This window comes from Dromiciops gliroides, chromosome 4, assembly GCF_019393635.1.
Source record: "Dromiciops gliroides isolate mDroGli1 chromosome 4, mDroGli1.pri, whole genome shotgun sequence".
In the NCBI taxonomy this organism is placed as follows: Eukaryota; Metazoa; Chordata; class Mammalia; order Microbiotheria; family Microbiotheriidae; genus Dromiciops; species Dromiciops gliroides.
In genome coordinates, this window is record NC_057864.1 from 44921455 (window position 1) to 44948945 (window position 27491).

The 27491-nt window shown below is 40.0% G+C and overlaps 1 protein-coding gene across 2 annotated transcripts in view; it reads left to right on the forward strand.

The window, feature by feature from the left end:
* The window catches only part of LOC122726250 (uricase), a 47834-nt gene that overhangs the window by 13495 nt on the left and 6848 nt on the right, over positions 1 to 27491 (forward strand). For both annotated transcript variants that reach the window (XM_043963859.1, XM_043963860.1), the window contains exons 2-6: positions 3711 to 3929; positions 6684 to 6800; positions 7115 to 7193; positions 24521 to 24707; positions 26720 to 26843. In XM_043963859.1, coding sequence (XP_043819794.1) covers positions 3711 to 3929; positions 6684 to 6800; positions 7115 to 7193; positions 24521 to 24707; positions 26720 to 26843 — 726 coding nt within the window. The remainder of the gene's footprint in view (positions 1 to 3710; positions 3930 to 6683; positions 6801 to 7114; positions 7194 to 24520; positions 24708 to 26719; positions 26844 to 27491) is intronic.

A 27491-nucleotide genomic window follows, 5' to 3' on the forward strand; every position in this document is an offset into this window, starting at 1 on the left:
TGGAATGAGAGAGATATCCAATGACCATCCTTTTATTAATAACCTGCTGGTCTTATTAATAAAATGATTAAGTTACTCAGAAACTATGTGTTTCATATTTTTAAATTGCCACAGTTATGGCAACCATGAAGGGATAAGAGCCTTTTCACTCCAGATTCTTTAACTTTTCTTTTCTTTTTTTAACCTTTTTTTTCTTTTTTTCCCTCCTTTTTTTCCTTTTTTTTCTCTCCCCCCCCCTTTTTTACAATCCAGATTCTTAACAAGGAAATCCCCTTAATTGTGTCCTTTCTCCAAAAAGAGAGTTAGGACTCTAGCTGTGAGCTGAGTCTCCTTTTTACCAGTAAGTGGATTTTATCTGGAGCAACACATATGTGCCTGTATGTCTGTCCCTATCTACGTGTTTCAACTACAGCCTTTGGTGAACTTTTTACTCTCAACAGTAAGAGGTGGTCTCTTCAGCACAGGTACAGCACCAAGATGATTGATATTGTGGACAAATGTATCTTTGGAGAGGCTGCCTGGAAGATTTGGACTTCTGTGAGATTGGCCTGTGACATTACAGTCTTATTTCAAGCATGGTTCAAATTCTTTTGAAGGAGAATTCAGGTAGAAGAGCCCTAGAGTTCTGTCAGGAACTGTGTGTGTGAGAGAGGAAGAGGCGTGTTTAAGTAAAGGTGTAGTGGTATGTAAGCCTGCCCAAGAGGATCTAGAGAAGCCCTATTCTGAGGAGATTCAGTAAGAGGTGTGTCAGGTAAAGTGAAGAGAGATATTAAAGAAAACTACCAAAATAATTTTTGCTGGCAGGTGAAGTGAGTGTGCTGTTGCACAGGGCTCAATATCAAGAACTAAAGTCATTGTGGAAGCTCATTAAATGTTCTTGTCTGTCCTTGTTGGGGTCTCTATTTATGTGGGGTTTTCTAAGATTATGTGGTTAAGTAAAGGAACTGAAAAAAGGCAGTGTGAAACATGCCCTGAATTAGTTTCGAAGGTGAAATCAGAGAAAGTATTACTCTGGGTAAAAATGGCATTTTTTTTTCTTTGATGGGGCTTTAACTTGGAGTTCCAAGTGGATAAAATCTAGACTGAGCAGCTTGAAGATAGCAAGGGCTGATGAGGGAAAGCTAAAAGAGTTTTTGTCACTCCAAAGTTAGATGGATTCAGGTTTAATTAAAGCCCAAAGCTGAAGTTTGTAGATTATGTTTAAATTAAATCTAGAAAACTCTTTCCCCCTTACCCTACCTCAAATATATCTGACGCCAGGGCAATGTGTTTAAAATGGCAAAAAAAAACCAAAACATTTTTCCCCTTGCAAGACACTTTGATCAGGACTGTTTTACCATAGCCTTAAATGTAATCACTTTAGGATTTCAGTGATTTGTTTAAAATGTACCAACCTTGTAAAAGATGTTTTTAATAAGTAATGTTGGTGAAGGGTGTGAAAGAAATACAGCTCTCTTGATTTGTAAGTTATGAAGTGTTAACTCTCTTCAGATTCTATAAGGTAAAGAGCAGCAGGATAAAAAGGAGGTTAAGCATTATCTATTGGGTTGAAATTAACTCCATAATTTGGGAAAGTAGGGCTTTGGTAAGACATTGGCTTAACAGTAGTATGTGCAGTCTGGGATACGGATGAAATGTAAAGTGAGGTAGTCTGAGTAATGGGTTTGAAAGATTTAGAAGGAGAAATAAAGGAATATGGAAAGTAGAAAAAGTAGAAAGCAGAAAAGGTTTAGGGACAAATAGGAGGACACACCCTGCATACAGGAGGTGGCCAGTATCTAGCCCCCATGCTCTCAGCCCCTCTTGTTCCCTTGTGCTCTGGGTGACCTTGGGCTAGCTTCAGATGGTTGAAGAATGTTGAGAGGGTTTGAGGAAGTCTGACTTTGTTTTAAGTAGAAAGATTGAGAATGAAAACTTTGTACCTTGATTTGAGAGGCAATAGATAAAATTAAAGATTACATGTGTTCTAAGCCCCTCTTGTTCCACTTAGCAGTTTCTGTTATGGGGGAAGGAGGAATCTGATAAGAACAGTTTCCTAAGTGTGATAGGATTGATTATATTTAAAATCTGTTATATACTACCACTTGTAAAATCTTTTGTAGTGGATTAGCTGGGAATCCCATAATATGAAATGCTTGGAATAAATAGCCTTTGTGTAAAATGTAATACAAAAATAATTGAAATTACAAATTAAGGTTCTATATGATAACATTTCAGAAACAGATCCAGGTGTAATTGAATTTATTCTGGTCTCATTTAAGTGAAATTTATTGTTATGCTATATCAGGAAACTTGTTAGCTGTGGGGTTTTAAGCTATGTTACCCAAGTTGTGTAATTTGTAATATATATAAAGATAATTCCTAACATTAATTTGATAGTTTATTGTATTAAGAGATACTGTTTGGGGGCAGCTAGGTGGCGCAGTGGATAGAGCACCAGCCTTGGAGTCAGGAGGACCTGAGTTCAAATCTAGCCTCAGACACTTAACACTTACTAGCTGTGTGTCCCTGGGCAAGTCACTTAACCCCAATTGCCTAAACCCCCCCTCCCAAAAAAGAAATACTGTTTGGATGTGAATTCCTCTTTAATTTTGTGGGGTTTTGGATTTGACTGTTAAAAGACTAATATAAAAATAAACTAAATAATCAGTAGCACATTAGAGACTGAGTTAGAAAGGCAGGATTTCAAGATTTCAGGATCTAGTCCCATTGTTGGATGGTTAAAGTGCAGTGATTTGGCTTCTATTAAGAACTAGAAATTGTAAAGAAAATGATTTTTAGAAATTAGTGTGCAACCTACTTTAGTCCAGGAGTAAGGTTAGATCATCATTTGATTAATCATGTCTACCTACCTTTTAGCATATTGAATCTAACACTACATAAAAATTGGATATGGTAAAGATATTGCTTATTGTGATTATTATACAAAATCTTAAATGTTTCCTTGTATTATTCAATTATCTAATTATTATTTTAATTCAACTATGTCATTAATTCTATGAAAGCTCTGGAGTTTTTTTGCCTGTCAGCACTAAACCAAATTCTTTAGGTCCTTTTGTCTGGGCCAGGAAAAAAAAAAGCAGCAGGTTAACTTAGTGTTAAGATAGTTTAGCCAAGTTCATTTTAAAGTAACCTAATGATAACAGGAGTGATTTCAACCTGTTTGTAAAACTTTATATGTATTTCCCAGTATATGACAGCCTGGAAATTTCCAGAGGAATGGGAATTACAAGTTGAATGCTTAAGGCAACTCCTTATATCTGATATCTCAAAGGTAAAGGAAGCAGGGGATTCCATTTCTTTAAAGAAGCAGAGCAAAAGCTTTTTAAAGAAAAAGATAAATATATGAATCTATGGATAATAATCTTTTTTTCTTTTAAAGTGCTAAGAGTATTGGGCCTTAGAAATTAAAATGTTACCATTAGCAATTATACATCCAGATTTGATTTGATTTAAGCCAAAATCTGTCCTAAAGGAAATAAGAACAGGGTCTGAAAGTACTCTCCTATCAGGATTATTATGGTAAATTAGGATCTAACACAAAAAGACATTTGTTATTTGGCTTTAAGAAATTTATTATCCATATGGCCCCAAGAAAATTCTATTTCCCTTAGTTTACTGTTCTGTAAAGGGATAATAATAATAGAACCCACCTCTCAGAATTGTTGTGAGGATCACGTGATAAAATTGAAATGAATTTTTCATTGTAGAACAGGGATGTGGAATTTGTACGCACCGGGTATGGAAAGGATATGGTCAAAGTTCTCCACATCCAACGAGATGGCAAATACCATACCATTAAGGAAGTAGCAGCCTCGGTCCAACTCACTTTGAGGACCAAGAAAGATTACCTCTATGGAGACAACTCTGACATCATCCCCACAGACACTATCAAGAACACTGTCCATGTTCTGGCAAAATTCAAAGGGGTAAGTGGGTCTGCTTTGTGTTTTGGGATATTCCATCTTGCTTTGACTTCTTTGCTCACTTGGGGTATTCATGACTTAGTATTTAGTGCCTTGAATAAGTCTCAGAAGATTTCCTTCTTTTCTTTCCCTCTCTTTCCCTCTCTTTCTTTCTTTTTCTTTCTTTCTCTTTCTTTCTCTTTCTCTCTCTTTCTCTCTCTCTCTTTCTCTCTTTCTCCTTTTCTCCCTTTCTCCCTTCCTTCCTTCCTTCCTTCCTTCCTTCCCTGTTCTCTCTTTCTTTCTTTCCTTCTTTCTTTCTTTCTTTCTCTCTCCCTCCCCCCCCCCACTTCCAGAATAAAATTCTTTGTGAATAAAAGAGAAATGGGCTGCCTTGGGAGCTAATAGGTTCCTCTTTATTGAAGGCCATAGATTTAGATCTGAAAGGAATCTCAGAGGCCATTTAATCGAACTCCCTCCTTTTACAGATGAGAAACTGAGGCCCAGAGAGGCGGAACCTGCCAAAATTCAAGCAGGTGACAAGTTTCTAGGTTGGGATTTGAAAAAAGGTCCCCTAACTCCAAATCCAGCATCCTTTCCCCTGTGTTGCCCTGGGATGGCTACTTGTTGGGGACATCATGAAGGGAATCAGGCAAAGGCTGGACAAGATCCTTTCCAACCCTTAGATTATGTTGTTCTGCGTGACGTTTGGGGTAGATAACAGTGCTGTTCTTTCCAGAATCCCTTCCAATCAGCTCACATTTTTTTTTTTTTTAGTGAGGCAATTGGGGTTAAGTGACTTGCCCAGGGTCACACAGCTAGTAAGTGTTAAGTGTCTGAGGCCGGATTTGAACTCAGGTACTCCTGACTCCAGGGCCGGTGCTCTATCCACTGCACCATCTAGCTGCCCCCCCCCCCCCCCCCCCGCTCACATTTTTTTGAGAGTAAGCGCTCCAAGCAGCTCTGTCAAGAATCCCTCCAAATCCTCTTTTGATTTCTGACATTTTGTATTTTCCGAAGGCCATTACCCTTCCCTCCTCTATCTCTAACTCTTGCCTTCAGACTAAAAGAATACTTAAGGTACTCTCCTCCAATTCTCCCATTCTTTGTTCCAATTGTTAAACCCTCCTATCTCTCATTGCCATTAATTACCCATAAACTGCAAGCAGCCATGCCCAGCGCTAGATGAACTGGGGTTACAATGGAAAGAGACCTGAACTTGGAATTGAAAGACCAGGTGTTGAATCTCAGCCCACACCGCTTAGCAGCAATGTCACACTTGGGTAATTCACAACCTTTCTGAGCCTCAGCCTCCAGTGTAATGGCACAGGGTGGTTTGGTGGAAGTATTCTGTAGCTAAGCTGCAAATCATCCTACAAAACATGAGCTATTTGTACTTGAAGAGCACACTTGTCCGCTTGCCGTCAGAAGGACAGGTATTTTGAGTTGTTTTCCTACCCATCCATCTCCACACTTTGTCCCTCAGAATGGGTTGCTGAGGGGGTGTTACAGAAGCTCAAGGGAGAGTTCTTTTTTAAAAACAGGACAGATTCTCATCTGTTAAAGATGTTTTATTAACCATTCTTGGCAGCTCCAAAGACTGCAAGCTCTGTGGGAGAAGGCTGAGGCCCAATTACAGGAGAGGCAAAGGAGCCTTGGAGATGGAGACAGAACACAAGGGATAGTCCTGGCAGTTTTACTAATTAGCTGTTTGTTCGTGGCACAATTCACTTCATCTCACTAAACCTCCATTTTCTCCTCCATAAAAAGGGGGTGGTAAGGCTTAAACCTTACAGGATCATCGTCAGGAAATACTCAATAGTCAAATTCTCAAGTTAATTTAGATGTTCATAGCAATGTGGCATACAATACAGGGACTTCGTTAGAAAGACCTGGGTTCAAGTCTTACTTTATCTAGATACTGACTAGCTGTATGATGGCGAGCAGTGGGGTGTTACAGTAGATGGAGTGCCAGGCCTGGAGTTGGGAAGACTCATCTTCATGAATTCAAATCTGGTCTCAGTCATGTACTAGCTGTGTGACCCTGGAAAAGTCACTTCACCTTATTCTCCTCAGTTTCCTCATCTGTAAAAATGAGTTGGAGGAGGAAATGCCAAACCCCTCCAGTATCTTTGCCAAGAAAACCTCAAATGAGGTCACAAAGAGTCAGACATGACTAAAATGTCGGAACAATAAAAGCTATATAATCTTGGCCTCAGTTTCTTCAACTATAAAATAGAGTTGAACTCAATGTCCCAGAAGGTTCCTTCTCCCTCTAAATCTAAGATCCTGTAATGCATGAAGCCGATTTAAACTATGTGACTCTAGACTATATCAGGAAATGGTTTATAAATCATAAATTTAGAGCTGAAACGGGCCCTAGAGATCATCTACTTCTACCCTCCCTCATTTAAAATATAGTTTTGTCATTATTATGAGCTTCACTTTATTTTATAAAGAAAGAGCCCGATTTTCAAGGAGACTGACTTGCTCATGATCACAATGTAGAAAGTAATACGAGGGAGATTTGAACCCAGGTCCTCTGACTCCAGAGCCAATGGTACTTTCCACTGTGCCACCATGTGAGTTCCTATGGGTTATTATGACCGTGAATTTGCTCTCCTTCCAAAGTCTCTTCCAAGGATGTTTGCATGACTCTCAGAAAGCTGTAGTTCCTTAATATAGACTGTTAATGGTGGCAGCTCTTTGGTTAGTTATTGTTGTTGTGGTGTACCTGGGACCAAGTGTTCATGTCATCTGGTGTTTTGCTTCTCTTTGCAGATCAGAACCATAGAGACCTTTGCCATGGATATTTGTGAACACTTCCTTTCTTCATTTAACCACGTTACTCGAGCCAAAGTCTATATTGAACAGGTTCCCTGGAAACGTTTAGAAAAGGTCAGTCCAATAAGTTGTATTTCCCAATTTATGTCCCTAAAAGTACCTGTGTTATCCAGGCTCGTTCATCACCTGCTCCATCTTGGCCACTGGTGATTGCCTCCTTTTTATGACTTGGTATTTGTGTATTTATTTTGTACCTATTTATATACATATGGTCTGTATAGGCTTGCTTGATAGAATGTGAGCTCCTTGAAGATGGGGACTGCTTCATTCTTGCCTCTTCATTCCCAGTGCTTAGCACAGCTTCTGGCACTTAGGAAAGACATGTGGAAGGATGTTAAAGATTTACTGGATCTTTTTCTCATTTTCAGAATGGAGTGGAACACGTACATGCCTTTATCAATACTCCCACCGGAACTCACTTCTGTGAAGTCGAGCAGTGTAGAAATGGTGAGAAAGAGCTTATCAATCCATCCATTTTGTATTGTGGCAGCATTTCTTCCCCCCCCAACCCCAGACTCTTCTCTTCCTAACAGTGAGACCAGGCATGGAGGAAGCAGAAGGTTACCTTCACTTGAGATGGAAACTTAAACTCTAGCTCGGGGTTCTGTTAAAGGAGCACTTACCTCACAGAATCCCCAAATCTCAGGGTTGGGAGGGACCTTAGAGACCATGTGGACCAACTCAATCTAAGACAGAATCCCCATTATGACCTATTCAATGAATAGTCTTCTAGCCTCTTATGGTAGATCTCCAGTGAACAAGAACCCGCCATTCTACTTTTGCACAGCTCTAATTATTAGGAATTATATTTCTTTATATAAATACTAGATTTGTCTCTTGGTTACTTTTTTTGTGGGGCAATGAGAGTTAAGTGACTTGCCCAGGGTCACACAAGTAGTAAGGGTCAAGTGTTTGAGGCTGGATTTGAACTCAGGTCCTCCTGAATCCAGGACTGGTGCTTTATCTACTGCACCACCTAGATGCACCCCAACAAACACCTTGGTTACTTTTAACTGCTGTTCCTAATCCTTCCTTTCTGGATCCAAGCAGAATAAGTGTATCTCCTCCCCAAGGATAGCTTTAGCCAATAGCTGAGAAAAGAATGGAAGGTTTTAAAGCACTGTCCCTTGAATTGTCTTCATTTTGGGTAAGGCTTTCAGGAAACCAATAAAGATCCATAGCCTTCCTTGGTTCCATGTAATAGCAGTTCTAGAATAGTGTTTCTTGACCATGGAAACCATGGATATGGGGAAGTTTATATATTTGAAGGATCCATAATCAATCTATATCTATCTATCTATCATCTATCCAGCCAGCCATCTATCCAAAATATCTCTATCTATATTATATATAATCTATTATATATTCACATAAATCTTCGGATCTATTTATCTACAAGATACATACATATATACATATATATATACACACACACTCATATGTATTTGGGGTACAGGGATAGGGATTGGGCCTATCATTTCATTGATATAAGCACCTCTCAGATAAGGAAACTGTCAATGCAAGTTGACACTTTCTCTACAATTTCTATTCTTATTAGTGAGTCACCTAGATCACTAAGAGGTTAAGTGACTTGGCCAAGGCCACACAGCCAGGACATATCGGGGAAGGGCTTAAACTTGTGTTTTCCTCCTCTGAAACTAGCTCTCTATACACAACACCACATAGCCTCTCACTAAGTATACTCATAGAGACCAGCAAACATGTAATTTCTGTTTTCATAACACCTCTCATATATATCACCTTTTCTCTCCTCACATAGCCACCACCCTACTTTAGGTCTTCATTACCTCTCACCTGGTTAATTTCATATCCTCTGATGAGTTTCCCTGTCTCATTATCTTTTCCCTCTTCAATCTATCCTCCACCCAGCTGACAAAGTACAGGTCCCAAAGTCACATCACAACCCTACCCAATAAGCCCCAGAGGTTCCCTGCTACTTGTAGGGTCAGATGTAAACTCTTCTTTTTGACTTTTAAAGCTTTTTACAACCTGCCCTCTTCTTAACTCTCTCCACATGCTGTGCCACCCAGTCATTGATATTAAATTAAATTCAGTTAAACAGCTACAAGGATAATTGCATAATTCCTGCTGTTTATCCAAAAATTTGCAAGTTAAATACAGAAAATGATTAATTACAACAACCTGGACCTCATTATAACTGATAAAAAGGAAAGCAAATATTAGTAAACAATTCTCCAAACTGTTAGTCTTCTACATTAGCAGACTGTGTCCTTGAAAATCTCTAGCGTCTCAGACACCCTTTTACGTACTCACTTGCTGTGCTAAGTGACAGAAAACAGCTGATGCCTTCTTCACATATGGCCAACAGTTAGAGAAGCCCAGGTACCTAAGAAGTGCTCAATGATAACTGGCTAAGTTGGGTTAAAAAGACCTCTCTGGGGTTTGTGGTCACATGATAACAACACTCTACTGAGGATGTTTGTAGAGAAAAGAGGAAATATTCTTTCTGATGATTTCAAATCCTCTTTATTTCTTCATCAGCTTGAAGCATCTGCCTTACTGGAAGGGGAAGTTCTTCTTTATCAGAATTATTATCATTTGAAACTGAAGTTCCAGTAATTGATGGGATACTTAGCAAGTCTTCACTTTATCCCAACAGGCTATTGAAATCCAGAGCTCAAGTGGGGTTGAGAGTGGGGTGGACAACAAAGGCCAACATTTATTAAAAAAAGAAAATGGACAGTTCTTTGCTTCCCTTGGTTGGACTCACTGGACATGGGAAGGAATCAGTTTTTTCCTGTGCTCCTTTGGTAAGCAGTGTGGGAGGAACATTAAGATCTAGGCATTTGGGTGGCCTTCCACCTCAGTGTGAGTAAATAGCAAGAAACAGAAGGCAGTTTAGATTTCATTGAGAGAAAAATTGTGTCTAGTACAAGGAGAGGTGTGTGTGTGTGTGTGTGTGTGTGTGTGTGTGTGTGTGTGTGTGTGTGTGTTATGAAAGAGAGCCATTTGGAGAGGAGAGACAGAGAGACAGAGAGACAGAAAGAGATAGAATTCACCTCTACTCTACTCTGGGTCAGACCAGGTCTGACATATTGTGTTCAGTTGTGGGCAACATATTTTAGTAAGCACATAGACAAGTTAGAATTTATCTGGGATAGGGTAGAGAAGTGAAATAGTTCTCCATAAGGCTTGATGTGAAGAACTGGGGTTTTTTGACGTGAAGAAGAGATGATGGTGGGGAGCAGGATCAGCAGCAATCAATCCATCAGTAATCAATATGCCAGGGGCTAGACCAGGTGTTGGAGGTTCAAAGATGAAATAAAGCAGTCCTCGCTCTCTAGGAGCTTTCAAAGAGGAGAGACAGAATAGACGCCCATAAGTACACATGGAATATATAGTAAAAATATAGTAAAATTAAATACAAATTTTTTTTTGGAGGGGAGGGAAGCACTAGCAGCTGGTGGGGATGAGAAAAGGAGGTGATATTGAACAGAGTTTTGAAGGATAAAATGGTTCAATACTTGCAAAGTGCTTTGCAAATTTTAAAAGCACTATATAAATATTAATTACAAAAATGAAGGTAATTATTTCCCCAATAATCATCATTATCATCATAACTATTGTTATTGTTGAAACCAAGGATTCTATGATGTGGAAGTGAGGAGCTGAGGATGACACCAAGGTTACAAATGTGAGTGACTAGAGAGATGGGACGTTTGAAAGGGGGGTGGTTTAGGGGGAAAGATAATGACTTCATCAATGGAGTTCTTTAAGCAGAGATTAGATGGAACACATATCTGGTGTGTGGTAAAGGGAATTCATGTTTCAATTGGGAGTTGTAAAGGGTGATCTCTGGGATCTTTTCCAACATTGAGATTCTCTGAGACTGAGCCATCTGTTATCCCCAGAATGAAAATTATCTTTCTTAAAATCACACTTAGGAGATACTATAAAAAGATATTAACGTAAGGCAAAATATGATCACTCAAATGAGCAATGATATCTAACATTTATAGAATCAGTCATTGTTATTGTTCGTTCTCCATTCTTAAAGAGGACCAATGCTATCGGAAGGATGATGCCTTAGGGGCAGATAGGTGGCACAGTGGATAAAGCACTGGCCCTGGATTCAGGAGGATCTGAGTTTAAATTCAGACTCAGACACTTGTTGGTTGTGTGACCCTGGGCAAGTCATTTAACCCACATTGCCCTGCCCCTCAAAAAACAAAAACAAAAACAAGAAGGATGATGACTTGCAAATGAATTAGATTTGAGCAAAGCAGGGCTGTGCAAAGTCGTCAGCCTCACTCTCTCCTCCAGAGTCATGGGAATCCAGTTGCAAGACATAGGTCAGGATGATTGGCAATGGCCCTGGAGGCAGTCGGAGGCCTTGGCCTTTTTAAGCTAAGGTCTTTCCCAGGTTTCAATTTGTCTGAGTCATTAAAGAATAGGTAAGAATTGAGGCAAGGGGCAGCTAGGTGGCGCAGTGGAAAAAGCACTGGCCCTGGATTCAGGAGTACCTGAGTTCAAATCCGGCCTCAGACACTTGACACTTACTAGCTGTGTGACCGTGGGCAAGTCACTTAACCCCCATTGCCCCGTTAAAAAAAAAAAGAATTGAGGCAAAAAATGACCTTCTCTGTCAAAATACGTTAGTTAAGTGCCTACTATGGGTCAGGCACTGTGTTAAGTATTGGGGATATAAAAAGAGTCAAAAGACAGTCCCTGCCCTTTAGGAGCTCCCAGTCTAATGGGGGAGGCAAGAAGCCAATAAACATGTACAAACAAGCTATAAACAGGATAAATTGGAAATAATTAATTGGAAGAGGATTCCTGTAGATGTTGCTGTTAATGTTTGTCCTTCATTTTCAAAGAGGACCAAGACATTGAGGTGAAGTCATGACTTGCACTGAATTGGATTTAAGTGAGGCAGGGTTGTGCAAGGTCACCAATTTTACTCTCTCCTCCAGAGCCATCTTCGTTCAGTGGCAAGATATACACCAAGATGACTGGAGATGGCCATGGATGTTTAAGACAATTGGGGTTAAGTGACTTGCCCAGGGTCACACAGTGAGTAAGTGTCTGAGGTGAAATTTGAACTCAGATCCTCCTAACTTCACTGCTAGTGCTCTATCCATTGCACCACCTAGCTATCCCTTGTTGAGATTTTAGCTGGGACTTGAAATAAGCCAGGGAAGGAAGTAGACAGAGATGAGAAAGAAGAGCATGAGAAACAGCCAGAGAAAATGCCTGGACCTGAGCGATGGAGTTTCTTGTTCATGGCCAGAAGGCCAGGGTCACTGGTTTGAAGAGTATGAGGTGGGTTCTAAGGTGCAAGAAGACTGGATAAGTAGGAGGGAGCCGTGGTATGAAGGGCTTTGAAGGTGAAATGGAGAATTGTGTATATGCTCCTGGAGGAGATAGGGAGCCACAGAGGTTCACGGAGTTTATTGCTTTAAGATTTGTAAAGCACTTTATATTCCTTATTCCATTTGATCCTCATAGCAATTTTGGGAGGCGGGTGCTTTTATTATCTCTCCTTTTCAGGAGAGGAAAATGAGAAACTAAGGGATTTCCTTAGGGTCACATAACTAAGAAGTATCTGAAGTAGGATTTTCACTTGAGTCTTCCTGATTCCAGGACCAACATGCCATCCCCCTAAACAATATTGCCTCTTAACCTACTGATGAACATCAACAAAACATAGTACATACCTGCATTGGGTACACTGAGGGAAATGCAAAGGTGTACACAATTGGATCCCTATCCTTAAATGGCTTTCAACCCAGGAATGGAGATATGAAAATACTTATTGAGATTCAAGGAAGAAAAAAAATATTTTATGATAAGTCATTTAAAATATCAAAACCTGGGGCTTTGGGTGGTCATTGTGACACATACATTATTATTCTTTAAGGTCAGACTTATTCAGCTGACAACAGGGAGTCACTGAAAAGTTTTGAACAAAGGAGGGAAATGAGCCTATCCATAGGTGTGAATAGAGTGTGGGCAGGTTGTGCTGAAACCCCTGGGCATATCCAACCTACACTTCATGCATGCCTATGATTACATCTGAACATAGAGAAGACAACTCTGGAAAAGGAGTGGATGGAGAAATAAGAACCAAAGAACCCAGTTATTAGTCTGTAGCAATAGTCTGGGCACAAGGTTACAAAAGTCTGAACCAGGGTTGTGGCAAGACTAGAAAGGATGAATACCAGGGATGCTGCTGGGATCAGATTGGCAGGACTTGTTGATTGATTGGATTTGAAAAAGAAGAGGCTTTGTGTATAAGAGACTGAGTGAAGGAGGATGACAGAGATAAAAGAGAAGTAAATTTGGAGCCTGGTGAGAAGTTCAATTTTGGAGTTCAGTGTTGAGTTTGAGGTTCAGAGAAATGAGAAAACAGGGATTGGGGCTGAAAATATAAATTTGGGAGCCGTCTCTGGAGATGGGGAGGAATTTCATGAGTAGCACCTGAAGTCCCTCTCCATCTGGGTTTCCTTCCAGGAGCCACCCCAGGTTCTAGATTTTCTGTGGGTCAGAACGCTCTCTAAACCATAGCTCATGAGTCCCTCCCTATGGGGTTATTAGTGGGTCAGAACACTCTCTAAACCATAGCTCATGAGTCCCTCCCTATGGGGTTATTAATCAGTCAGGGCTTACATTTAATTGACAACAGTGATATTTAATTTAAAAAAGTATAAAAATCACCAACTAGTCCTCTCATAATCTTTGAACTCCCTCTCCCACATATTCACACACACCTGGTGGAAAGAGCAATGTGCTTAAGGAACATACATAAGGTACACTACATGACTGATACTTGTGTAGACATAACTCACTTCCAATACTGCAAAACTGTCCATTTAAAAATATTTTATTTATGGCTTTTGCTTTTATGCCAGTTACTTCTGCCCCCTTCCAAACTGAATCCTCCCTTGCAACAAAGAAAAAAAATAAACTCTCCAAGACAGAAGCCATGTCTGACAATGTATATGCAGTCGTCTGTCAATCTTTAAACTTTTTTTGTGGGCCAAAGAGGGTTAAGTGACTTGCCCAGGGTCACACTGCTAATAAGTGTCAAGTGTCTGAGGCTGGATTTGAACTCAGGTCCTCCTGAATACAGAGCCAGTGCTTTATCCACTTTGCCACCTAACTGCCTCCTGTAAACATTTTTTAAGGGTGCATTATATGCCAGGCACCCTGCTAAAGGCTGGCAATGTAAAGAATGTAAAGACTCCCTCTACCTCCAAAATCAAACACTCACTGTCCTCAAAGAGCTTACACTCTGTTAATAGACAGCACATGCATATCTAAATGTGCACAAATTATACTCAAATAGATCTGTGACCTCAGGGTTGTGACAGTTTCCCCAACGATGCAGACTGTAACCTGTCCATGAGAGACTGTCTGTAACTTTGTAGCCGGGTCTATATAACATCCAACCTTAGTGTCTCATTGTGGTGTAGAGGTAGCCCTGGGTTCTCTGAGGAAATGCCAGAGAAGCATAAGATCCATCAAACTCCACCATGCTGGAGTACCTCTACTATTGCCCAAGAAAGCGACTAAGTTGCTTTCCAAGAACAACTCAGAATAGAGAGACTCATCATTTGGTGATGAAAAAAATAACCATGATAACCAATGAAACAAAAAATACGAAATATCTAAAATCAATGCAGACATACCTCAGATATATCGAGAGGTTGGTTCCAGACCACAATAGAACAAATATCACAATAAAGCTCGTCACATGAATTTTGTGGCTTCCTAGTGCTTATAAAAGTTATGTTTACACTATACTGTAGTCTATTAAGTATGCAATAGTACTATATCTAAAAATATATGTATCTTAATTAAAAATACTTCATTGCTAAAAAGAAAATGAGCTTTCAGCAAGTTATAATCTTTTTGTTAGTGGAGTCTTTTGCCCCGATGTTGATGGCTGCTGACTGATTAGGGTGGTGGTTGCTGAAGGTTGGGGTGGCTGTGGCAAAAATTTCTTTAAAAAAGACAATAGTGGGGCAGCTAGGTGGTGCAGTGGATAAAGCACCAGCCCTGGATTCAGGAGTTCCTGAGTTCAAATCCGGCCTCAGACACTTGACACTTACTATCTGTGTGACCTTGGGCAAGTCACTTAAGCCCCATTGCCCCGCAAAAAAAAAAAAAAAGACAATAGTGAAGTTTGCCAAATTGATTGACTCTTCCCTTCACTTGAACATTTAGAGGCTATTGTGAGGTTATTAATTGACCTAATTTCAATATTGTAGTGTCTCAGGAAATAGGGAGGCCAGAGGAGAGGGAGGAAGATGGGGGAACGACCAATTATTGGTGGAGCAGTCAGAACACATACAACAGTTATTGATTAATTTGCTATCTTATATGGTCATAGTTTGTTGCATCCCCAAACAATTACAATAGTCTCATCAAAGATCATTGATTGCAGATCATCAGAGTATAATAATAATAATGAAAAAGTTTGACATATTGCAAGAATTACCAAAATGTGACACAGAGACACAAATGTAAGCATGGTGTTGAAAAAAAATTGGTGCTGATAGAATTGCTTGATGCAGAGTTGCCACAAACCTTCCATTTGTTAAAAAAAATCAGTCAATGGAGTGAAGCACAGTAAAATGAGATGTACCTGTACAGAGTCATGGGGTAGGGTGGACTGCAGGAGCTGGGGGTGAAGGATGGGGATTCACAAAAGGTCTTATGTAGAAGGTGATGCATGGGCTGAGATTTTTAAGGAAGTAGGAGATTCTAAGGCGTGGAGATGAAGAGGATGTATATTCCAGAAATAAGGGACTACCAAATACAAAGGTACAGAGCTAAGGATGGAGGGTCACACTTGAAGAACAACCAAAAAAGCTAGTTTGGCTGTATTGTAGAGTATGGGAAGGGGAATGATGTCAAATAAAGTTGGAAAGGTAGGTTGGGGATGTATTGTGAAGGGCTTGGAAAGCCAAAGAGAAGAGTATGTTTCTATCTGAGGCCATAGGGAGATACTGGAATTTCTTGAGCAGGGGAGTAACATGGTCAGAACTATTTTTTAGGGAAATCTCTTTAAAAGCTGTATGTAGAATGGACTGGAGCCTTAGTGATTTCCCACACACACACACACACACACACACACTTCTCTGTCTTTGAAGAAAGATATATTTTATGCTCTCTTCTTTGGGACCTTATACATTCTTAGTATTTCTCAGGGTCCAACTTTTGTTTAGTGATCTGTTCATTTATATTGTTATAGGTGTTCTACTTGGTATAATTATTATAGTAGATATCATATTTTTCTCCTCTGATATTGACCATGTGTACTTGGGACAGTCCTTTAACCTCTATGTGTCCAAGGACAATCCCTCAGACTTATCTGTTAAGTCACAGTTGGGTCGAGATCTCTTTTTGTGGAGGAAGTTCCCACATTGGGAGCTTGTGACCCTGATGAAATCATAGATCTTTCTGCTATCTCTGTTTTAATGATACTGTCACTTCCTTACCTTATAGAAAACACAAACCCCTGCCTATGACTTCAATCAAGACTGTCTTACTTAAATAACAAAGGCAATTTACATCTCTGACATCCATGGAGAAACTGCTAACAATGGTGCTGCCTAGCGTTATGCCCATAGGCATGTAGAGAGTGTGGGTTGGATGTGTGCTGGCATACAGACACAGGAAGGAATTGTGGTTTCATTGGGGTGGGGAAGTCACACTCCATGCATGCCTAGGATTATGCCACAGACCAACTGGGTGTTTGCCCAATGATCTGCAGAATAACTTGGTTGCCATGTCTTGGTTGGTGAGGAAAAGCATAGAAATGTTTCCCATGAAAATTGTGTCTGAAGGCATCATGAACATCACTCATGGGTTAATTTGTGGCCTTTAGATTCCACTCCTACAGGTGGATTCTATTCTTACTCTTCCTTCCTTCTCTAAGGTCACCAGGGAGTCCCTCCTTTCATGTAATGGTGCTTTTTTCAGTCTTCATTGGACCCTTCTGCAGCACTGAGTTCTGATGATTCCTTCATGCTGTGTCATACATAGTTCCTTCTTGTATACCTTACACTTGGAAAATAATAGTTTGCATTTATATTTCAATTCATGGTTTATTATAAATTAATTAGCAAAAATCTTAAGGACCTATTATGTGGCAGGCATCATTCTTAGATCTGGGGATACAAGTGCAAAGAATGAAACAATTACTACTCTTGAAGAGCTTCAGTTCTTTTTTCTTTTTTGGCTGGGCAATTGGGGTTAAGTGACTTGCCCAGGGTCACACAGCTAGTAAGTGTTAAGTGTCTGAGGCCGGATTTGAACTCAGGTCCTCCTGAATCCAGGGCTGGTGCTCTATCCACTGTGCCACCTAACTGCCCCATGAAGAGCTTCAGTTCTAGGGGGCAGCTAGGTGGAGCAGTGGATAAAACACTGGCCCTGGATTCAGGAGGACCTGAGTTCAAATCCGGCCTCAGACACTTAACATTTACTAGCTGTGTGACCCTGGGCAATTAGCTTAACCCTCATTGCCCCACCAGAAAAAAAAGTATAGAGTGGAAGAGCTTCAGTTCTTATTGGGAAGACAACCAGTACCTATGTAGTTATATATAGAATAAAGATAAAAGTAAAACAAAAAGGTAGTTTGGAAGGGAGACACTGGCAATTAGGGACATCAGGAACGGCTTTGTGAAGACAGTGGTACATTAGTTGTAGCTTGAAGGAAGAGTTGGATTCCTCTGTCAAAGTGAAGAGGTAGTGTAGTCTAGGCATAAGGCAATGCTAGTGCAAAGGCACAGAGAGGAGAGACAGAGGGTTGTGTGTGAGGAACAAAAAGAAGGCCAATAAGCCTGGATCAAAGACTGTGGGAGGAAGAGTAACAGACAATGAGGCTAGAAAGAGAGGCTGGAGCTGGGTTATAAAAGAATAGAAATCTTCTCCATGAAGTGGAGTCAGACTAACACTTTTTTAGTACAAAGCTGAGGTTATGGTCACCATGCCTAGCTAGAAAGTTAACAAAAGCCAGGAGGGCATGGCTTAGAAAATTCATCATAATACATTATATCCCTCATTGTAAGCCTGGTTCTGCAAAATCCAGTTGAGGGAATCTGTTCCTTCCCCCTAAATCTAAAGGACCAATGACAAAGCTAGAGCACCAAAGTAAGCTTTGCTCCCAAGATTCTCTGCAATTGGAACCTAAATAAGCTAGGATCTAGAACCAAAGCTCAGTAAGTAAGGCATGTCTATTGTCCTCAGCCTCTCCTTCCCATTCAAGTTGCTGCCTTAGGTATGCATATCTGCCAACAACAAAACCTGACTGGTGAAACACTCATTCATCTAGTCTACTTAATCTCCAAAAACTGTCTCAGGAGATTACAGGTTCACCATCATTAGATGGCATCAAGTAAAGGTTGAATGACCATTTGTCTGACAGAAGGGATGCCTGCTTAGGTATGGGTTGGACTAGATGGATTACAAAATCATAGATTTCAAGCTGGGATGGAGTTTCCATCTGGTTCAAACCCCTCATTTATTTATTTATTTTTAGTGAGGCAATTGGGGTTAAGTGACTTGCCCAGGGTCACACAGCTAGTAAGTGTTAAGTGTCTGAGGCCGGATTTGAACTCAGGTACTCCTGACTCCAGGGCCGGTGCTCTATCCACTGCACCACCTAGCCGCCCGAAACCCCTCATTTTATGGAGGAGAAAACTGAGACCCAAAATGGGGAAATGACCAGCTCATGATTATGCATATAATAAGCAGTTGAGACTGCTCCAGGTCCCCTTGATCCTACACCCAAGACTCTTTCCCACTGTGCTGAGTTCCCTTCCAACTCTAGGCTCTGTGATTGGATGATTTGCACTTGATGTGATATTTTTAAAATTTCATCCAACTGTAAGTAGAACGAGCTGATCACATGGGTTCTCTTGGTTCTGACAAAGCTCCCCAATGTAAAGTCTAGGCCTGCCTCCAACACTGGCACAGAACTGACAATACACATGGGAATACTTGTCCTCCTTGGTTCTATTGGAACCTTCCCTTTATAGATACATTATGAAAATGGAGACAGTAGTTGCATATTTTAATCCATTTTGGCTTCAATTTTGCACAGAAATAAATGGCTTATGTTCCCAGAGACAATTAACTATTACCGCATTTTTGGCAGAATGAGCCTTCATGACTCTGGCACTCTTATCTTTCTATGAAAACTCTTTTCGTGTGTGTGTGTGTGTGTGTGTGTGTGTGTGTGTGTGTGTTAACTTGTCTTGGCAGACATAAAGAACCCCAGATAAAATCAGAGAGTTTATTTTATCTTCTCTATTGGCAGCATCCCAACTCTCAGTACAATGACTGAGTTGGAGCCTTTTTAGTCTACAGACCCACCAATGAAAATATTATGCTTCACACACTCAAAGAATATTCAAATTTATGCAAAAAAGAAGCAACTCACCAAAAAAGATTGTCCTTTTCTGGGTTACATTTCCATGAAACCACTTAATCAGCTTTTCAGGTTTCCCTCAATGATTGTGGAGTAATGCATGGGGATTGAAAGGGGGAGGGGAGAAGAGGGGAAAGAGTTTTTAGAAATTCAACTTTCCTGCAAAATAATTTTCCCTAGCTTTTGGTATTCCTCCTACATACTCATTAACCTACCAGACTGCAATTTCTTTCCCAAAGAATCATATACCCTACCCTTTAGTTCTCTTAAGGAAAGGAACTCACTGAGAATTAATAGAAAACAAACCCATTTCCTTACCTACACATCAGGTGTCACAAAGCACAAAGCTTTCCCTGAGACATAAAAAAGTTCTGTCATGAGGAAATATAATAGCTTCCACACTTAATACCCTTGAAGAAGGTACATATAGTAGGGAGTGGGATATTTTAAAGACTACATTTAATCAGTCTAGTCAAAGATTTTTCAGGGGGAGAGGGAAGAGAGAATTTGTAAAATATTAAGGCAGGGGTAGATAGTTCAAAGATCCTTTACTGGGTGAGAATTAGCCTGGTTCACAGTGAGTTGAGGAAAGAGTATTGAATTCAGGCAAGAGAAAAGCTCCCTTGGTGGACTTCGGTGTAGAGATGGTAGGTATCATTTGGATGGAAGTAAGTTGAGTGAGCATTTGCATAGAAGCAAATGACAAGGGTAATTGAATTGCACTGGTGTTTATAAATGCCTTTCCTTCCCAATACATTATGATATACTTTATAGTCTATTATAAGCAAGAGATAGGCAGATGGTGCTCTTCTCCTCTTCTCATCTCAAATTCCAACCTGGTTCTACCCTTTACATCTAAGCAAAACTAGTCCAATCTGCCTTCCACATGACAACCCATCAAATACTCAAAGATAGCCATCATGTCATTCCTCCCCAAGGACAAATATTCCTAGTCCCTGCAACTAGTACTTGTATCACATGGCTTCAAGTGCTTCAACCACCCCAGTAACCCTCCTTTGTACATACTCTAGTTTGTCAATGTCCTGCATGGAATCAGAATCACAGAATATTACAGTTTGGAAGAGACACGAGCACCCAGTTAACTCAATCTATATCCACAAGGAATCCCCACTAGAACATAACAGTCAAGCAGTCATCTTGCATCTGCTTCAATATCTCTATTGAGGGAGAACTCATTATCTCCCAAGGGAACCCATTATGTTTTGGGTTAACTCAAATTATTAGAATGTTTTCCTAAAATGTGAAACCTTGTCAAAAATGACTTTCAGGTCTTGTCTCATCAGAATAGAGCACAGCAAAACTATTTTCCCCTTGTTCCAGATTCGTTTCCTCAGTAACATGGTCTAATATCACCTCAACTCTTTTTGATGTCATAACATAACACTTTAGACACACATTGAACTTGCAGTCTAATAAAACACTAAGCCCTTTTTTTATTTTTAAAATTTTTTCAATTAAGCATTTATTTTCTCTCTTTCCTACCTTCCTATCTCCCATTAGAGAAATAAAGAAAAACAAAACTCATATAACAACTATGTATAGTTGAGTAAAACAAATTCCTACATTGACCATGACCAAAAATTTATGTTTCATTCTGTTCCCTGAATCTATAGTCTTTCTGTCGTGTGGTGGGTAACATTCTTCATCACTGATCCTCTGGAATCATGGTTGGTCAGTGCATGGATCAGAGATCTTAAATCTTTCCAAGTTTTTCTTCCTTACAATGTCATTGTTAAGTGGCATCTTGTGTGGCCATCAATCCCTTACCCAGCCCTGCTACAGTTGAAATTTTAAACCCAAGTGAACAAATGTACATTTTTTCTAGTAATTTTCACTTTACTTGACTTGACTCAATCATTGTAGCCCATGGAAATATTAATGGATCTTGCTTCTTGAAACCAATGTGTTTCAGACTTCAGTATTGCTTTCAGAATTGTCTTGCCTACAAATTTGATGAACATGACAACTGTTCCCTCATCCAAGAAATTGATAAAAATGTTGAACCAGAAGGGGTCCAGGACAGAGCCCTGTATTCCTTGCTGCTCTTACTCTCCTTTCTTAATTGTGGATTGCAATACATGTTTGAGATTAAAAATAAATCCATTCTTTCCGGTCTTGTTTAGACTGGAATACTATACTGAACACTGCAGATACTAATACATATTTAATGAACCAACATTTCACTGGTCATTGTTCTCTATCGGATATAACAGAGAGGAATGTGAAATAGTAATTATTTCACTTTTACTGAAATTCAGCTACTCCTGAATGCAGAGCAATGTCTATTGAACCACTTCAATTAAAACTATGTAGGGAGTATAAATCACTGTGCTATTAAAATCTGTAACTAGAATTTAGCTGGGGTCTATGAGCTTTTTATGTTTTGCACCTAGTGAGTACTTAAGTAAATGTTTGCTGATGGTCTTCAGAAAAGGCTACTTAAAATTCAATAAAGCTAAAATGATGGGACCGTTCATTTTGTAACTCAATCCAGTCACCTTTGCCTATGGTGGGAATTTAGTCAAGGACCTACTTAGCCTGAAGAGAACTACTTTCTGAATTACTTTCTTCTGCAATCCCAATAGCATTTTGGAAATAAGTGGTTTATCTCAAAGAATCAAAGTTGCCTGGGCCAGCTAAGCTTTTTAGATCCACAGACTTGAGAGTTAATGGGACTTGTGGGCATTGAGTGAAGATGGGAGAGTAGTAGAGGTATTTCTTTAGGTGAAATAATATTCATTAAATCATAGTCCTTTGGGTAAGTAGACCTTGCTATTACTTTACCATCTTGGTTCCACACCCTGATTTGGGTAGTCCTAAAACAAGGATGTAACAATGTCACTTCTCTGTTTAAGAACTTTCAGTGGCTTCCTCAAACCCAGGTCCCCTGATTTCAAAACCCAAGTCTTCTGATTTCTACTTCAGTTTTCTTTCCACTTACCAAACTGCCTACACTGGAATCACTTGGTAATGGGGAGAAAACCTTCTGAAATGCATGCATTAAGAGACTATGTATGAGGGCAGCTAGGTGGCGCAGTGGATAGAGCACCAGCCCTGGAGTCAGGAGGACCTGGGTTCAAATCCGGCCTCAGACGCTTAACACTTACTAGCTGTGTGACCCTGGGCAAGTCACTTAACCCCAACTGCCTCACCAAAATAAAAAAAAATTAAAAAGAGACTATGGATGATAGAAAAATGATAGAGACATGGGTTTTCAAAAAATTTTATACGATCAGTGCAGGAATTTGTTTTGCTTGACTATATGTACTTGTAACAAGGTTTATTTTTCTTGATTCCTTTACTGATGGATAAGAGGATGTGTGAAGGAGAGAAGGCAGATCTGAAAATAAAATAAAATGTAATTGTAAAAAGGGATTATAGATGGGGCAGCTAGGTGGCGCAGTGGATAGAGCACCAGCCCTGGAGTCAGGAGTACCCGAGTTCAAATCCAGCTTCAGACACTTAACACTTACTAGCTGTGTGACTCTGAGCAAGTCACTTAACCCCAATTGCCTCACTAAAAAAAAAAAAAAAAGGGATTATGGAGAGTGGTGTATACACACACACACACACACACACACACACACGCACACACGCACACACGCACACACGCACACACACAGATATAAAAGAACCTTCAACATCACCCTAATGTCTCTAGGATAAAATGCAAACCCCTTTCTGTGGTATTGACAGCTCTCCAGGATCAAGCCACAGCCTATCTTTTCAGGCTGATTAAACATTACTCTGCCTCATACGTGTTACATTTCAGACAAACTGATGTATGTATTTTTGGTTCATGACATCTCATATCTCACCTCCCTGCCTTTGCAAAGTCTGTCCCCCACCCACCCACTCATTCCTGGAATAGAGTCCTCCCTCATCTCTGACTCTTAGAAGGTCTAGCTTCCTTCAAGCCTCTCCTTAACTGCCTATATTTTCTAGGCACTGTGCTAGCCACAGTGAAATAGTCCCTGCCCTCTAAGAGCTTATATTCTAATGAGAAAACAGAATCTGCCTCTTTACACATATAGAAACAAGCTATAAGGCAATACAGGGCAAGAGGGAAGGCATTAGCAGCTAAGAGACCAGGCAAAGCTTGAGCCTTGAGGGGTTCCAGGAGGTGATAATAAGGAGCAACAGCATTCCACTCATGGGGGACAGTCAATACAAAGTGCTACCTCTCACAAAGTACTTTTCCCATCCCTTCCTGGCATCCTTATTGTTAGTGGCTTATTTTAGAATATATTTTGTATTCACTTTTCTGTATATATGCTGTTTCCCCACTCCTTAGCCCCCAATAGAATGTAAGTTCATTGTTCCATACAAAAATGAACAGAAAATACATAGCTGAGTTTGGCTGAAATGTGATATGAACGAGAGAGAGAGAGTCATGTTTAATCAGCCTGAAAAGATAGGCTGAAACCATATTCTGGAAGGATTTGTGGCTCTAGCTCCTAGCACAATGCCTGGTACTCAGTCAGTGCTTAATATATGTTTATTGAATGAATAATCTCAATGGTCAGCCCATCAAACTGAGTGTCCAGAATTATAATAAAGGGAGCTACAACGACAATAGGAGACACATTAGATAACATTGGTATAGGGTTTTCTTTTGTCTAAACCAGTGAGATTCTGTGATTTCACTGATTTGGGGAGTTGTCTATATAGAACCCTACCCCAACCTACTCCACTACCTTCTACCAATATAGATTAGCCCCTGCTCTAAAATTTATAATTTTAGATAGTTGCCTAATCACTGAGGGATAAAATGACTCACCCAGGGTCAAATGGCCAGACTTTGTCCAATGTGTGTCAATGCTGGCTCGATCTACTCTTCAAGGTTATCTCTCCATCCTCAGACTTTTCCTTAAAGATGCAGAATGTTAATTACATACATAATGCCTGCCTTTGGGTATGGCAGCATGGAGGAGCAAGGGTATTCGTTTCAGGGTGTTTTAGCTGAAATGGGTGCTTTAAACTCTTTCCCATTCCTACCTTGATTCTATACATTCCATTGGGATAGAATTTTGATACAGGGAGAAATACATTGTACATAGAGGAACTGACAAAAGCGTATCCATAGAAGAGATAACAATGTTTTCTCTGAAAAGGTTATTCTGAATTTTTTCATTTAAGAATTTGAAAGCCTCCTGGGAGAAGCACAGAGTCATGGGTCTGGGAAAGAATAATGTTTTGGGAGAAAGCAGGGTTATTTTGTGAAAATGGCAACAGCCCCAGAATTTCTACTTTTCTTTTCCACTGGCATAAAGGTAGAGTTCAGCCTTTTAACATTTTGATTTCTCCTTTTTACTTCTTTTTCTCTGAACAGAACCCCCAACTGTTCACTCTGGCATCAAAGACATGAAAGTTTTGAAAACAACCCAGTCTGGATTTGAAGGCTTCATCAAGGACCAGTTCACAACCCTTCCTGAAGTGAAAGACCGCTGCTTTGCCACCCAGGTCTACTGCAAGTGGCGTTACAATCAGTTCCAGAATGTGGACTTCCAAGCAGTGTGGTGAGGAGTCAGGAGCATGAACTGACCCCCTCCGCCCCAACTCCATGAGTTGGGGTGGAATCCATAGCACCAGAAGGTCATATAGGTCTCCTCCAATATCTCTAGGTGATGGGTGACTATAGATTCTCATCTCTTGGATACTGCTAATGCTTGGTCCTGTTACATATAAGTGATTAACAAAAGTTCTATCTATCTATCTATCTATCCATTCACCCACCCACTCACCCATTCCTCCATCCATCTATCTATCAAATATCTATCTATCTATCTAATATCTGGATCACCATCTTGCTTTATAAGTAACCCATTCCCTTGTTGGATAGTCCCTATTATTTGAAAGTTATCCCTTGCATTAATCTGTATTGTATACCTATTGCTCCTGGTTCCACCCTTTATTGCAACACAGAACAAGTATTTCAGAGGCACCTTGGGAAAATTGCTGACTTAGAGTCAGAAGGACCTGGGTTCAAATATCTGAATCTGCCATTATGTTATATTTGTAACACCTTGGGCAAGTCATATAACATCTTTGGGTCTCACTTCTCCCAACTGTAAAATGAGGGAGTTGAACCACCTGACCTTTCTTGGGTAAGTTTTAGAAGGGATATTTGTTCCTGTTAGACTGTAAGCTTCTTGAGAGCAAGAGGCTGTCATTTGCCTCTTTTTGTATCATTAGCAGTCAGCACAGTGCCTGGGACACAGTAGGTGCTTAATAAATGCTCATTGAATTGTGTTGAATTTAGGACAAGTTGGACTAGACAGCCTACATTTTGCCCCAAAAGTCCTTTCCGGCTCTAAATCGTTAAGACTACTTCTTCCGTACAACAGTCCTTCAAAAATGTTTTCATTAAGTCTTCTCTTTTTTCCAGGCTAATCATCCCTAGTTTCTTTAACCATTCCTCCTATGACATGATTTCTCACCATTCTAGTCACTCTCTTCTGGATGGATTTTGATTTGTCATGATCTCTTCTTTTTAAAAGAAAAAGGCATTGGGGGCAGCTAGGTGGCGCAGTGGATAAAGCACTGGCCCTGGATTCAGGAGTACCTGAGTTCAAATCTGACCTCAGACACTTGATACTAGCTGTGTGGCCCTGGGCAAGTCACTTAACCCCCATTGCCCCGCAAAAAAAAAAAAAAAGGCATTGCTCAGAACTGAACTGAACTCTCTGGAAGTGATCTGGCCATTACTGAACCCTGCTCTATGATTCTATCCCACCACCTATAGCACTCTTCCTTTCTTCTTTTTTTATATGTATTACACCTCAAATACATATATGTATGTATATGTACATATATGTACATATGTACATCTATACACTCACATATATATGTTTATTTATTAATGCTACCTTACATATATATTAGCCTTTCAGTTGTTATGGTTTTAAAAGAAACCCAGTTCTGCATTGGGAGTCAGGGATTGCAAGGAGAATATAGTTATTAATTTGGGGACTAGCTGGGGTAAGGAAAGGGAGGATGATCAAAGTTGTCAAATGCCTTCTTCCTATTTTTCTTGAGTACTTGACAGGGATGAGAGACGGGGAGAGTTTGTATCTTATTGGTGCGAATTGTCAAATGTACTAGATAATAGAAGTTGCCTGGTAGATTGATGCCAGGGATCCCAAAGAAGGGGTGTATGTGTGTGTGTGTGTGTGTTAGGGAGCGGGTGTTTGGAGACGAGATGTACAGAGGTAGTGGTAATGAGATTTTGAAGCAAAACCAAATATCACAATGTTCTAATATTCTTAAAAGTTCTTTTTCCCAGTGACTCATATTTGATCATCTATCAGATGACTAGAAAATATTGTTTGCTTTTACTGCATGAGGAAATGAGAAGCATAAGCATGCATGATATGAGGATCCCTAGCGGGGTGAGTGGGATGAGGGCAGGAGGGGACAGGTAAAGTCATACTAAAAAGAAGTGGCATTATTAATGAAATCTTCATTTGAAAAAAAAATGTCACAGCTTTGCTATCTCTTGAATCTATTCTTTCCCCCTTCTGTGTTTAAGGAATGGTGTTAGGGATATTGTCTTGGAGAAATTTGCTGGGCCGTATGACAAAGGAGAGTATTCACCTTCGGTTCAGAAGACCCTCTATGAAATTCAAGTGTTCTCCTTGAGCCAAATTCCACAGGTAACTTTCCTCACTTATCCCTTTGGAGAGTTTAGGTTGTGATAACTTGCTGGGGATCTTCTCATTTTAAGAAAGAGCTTGAAGATAAAATAGAAAATGAAATACTAGGTAAAAACAACCTGCTATGGCTTAATAATTCTGTGCAGCAAAGAAAAAATAAGCAACAGTAGGAGATGAGTAGAACTGGCAATATGGGTCAATAGCATCATTCTTAATTCTTGTTGAAAATTCTGTTTCCTTTTTGTTTGCTGCTGATTTAGGGTAAGTGTGACCTACAGCACCTCTATGTCCCTACACCATGGTCTAGGAGTGGATTCAAGGATGTGCTGATAAATGTTTCAGTACACAGAACATGCTTTTCAGTATAATCTTCATTATTAACATTTTCTTTATCACTTTCTTAAGTCTAGGCAATCAACAAAACAATCAGGCGAGCACTGATTAGTAGCATCTGCCTGTTTCTGAGCTCACACTGAAAATTTTGCAATTTGCTCCCACTAGCCAGTAGCACAATCCTGAGTGAATCTGTGTTTGTAATGAACTAAAATTTGTGAGGAGGGATGTAGAGAGGAATAAGGAGGTTGCAGGAAAAGGGTGGTCAACAGGAAGGCTGTTTGGGGACTTATGTGGGAAGAATTGGATATGTTT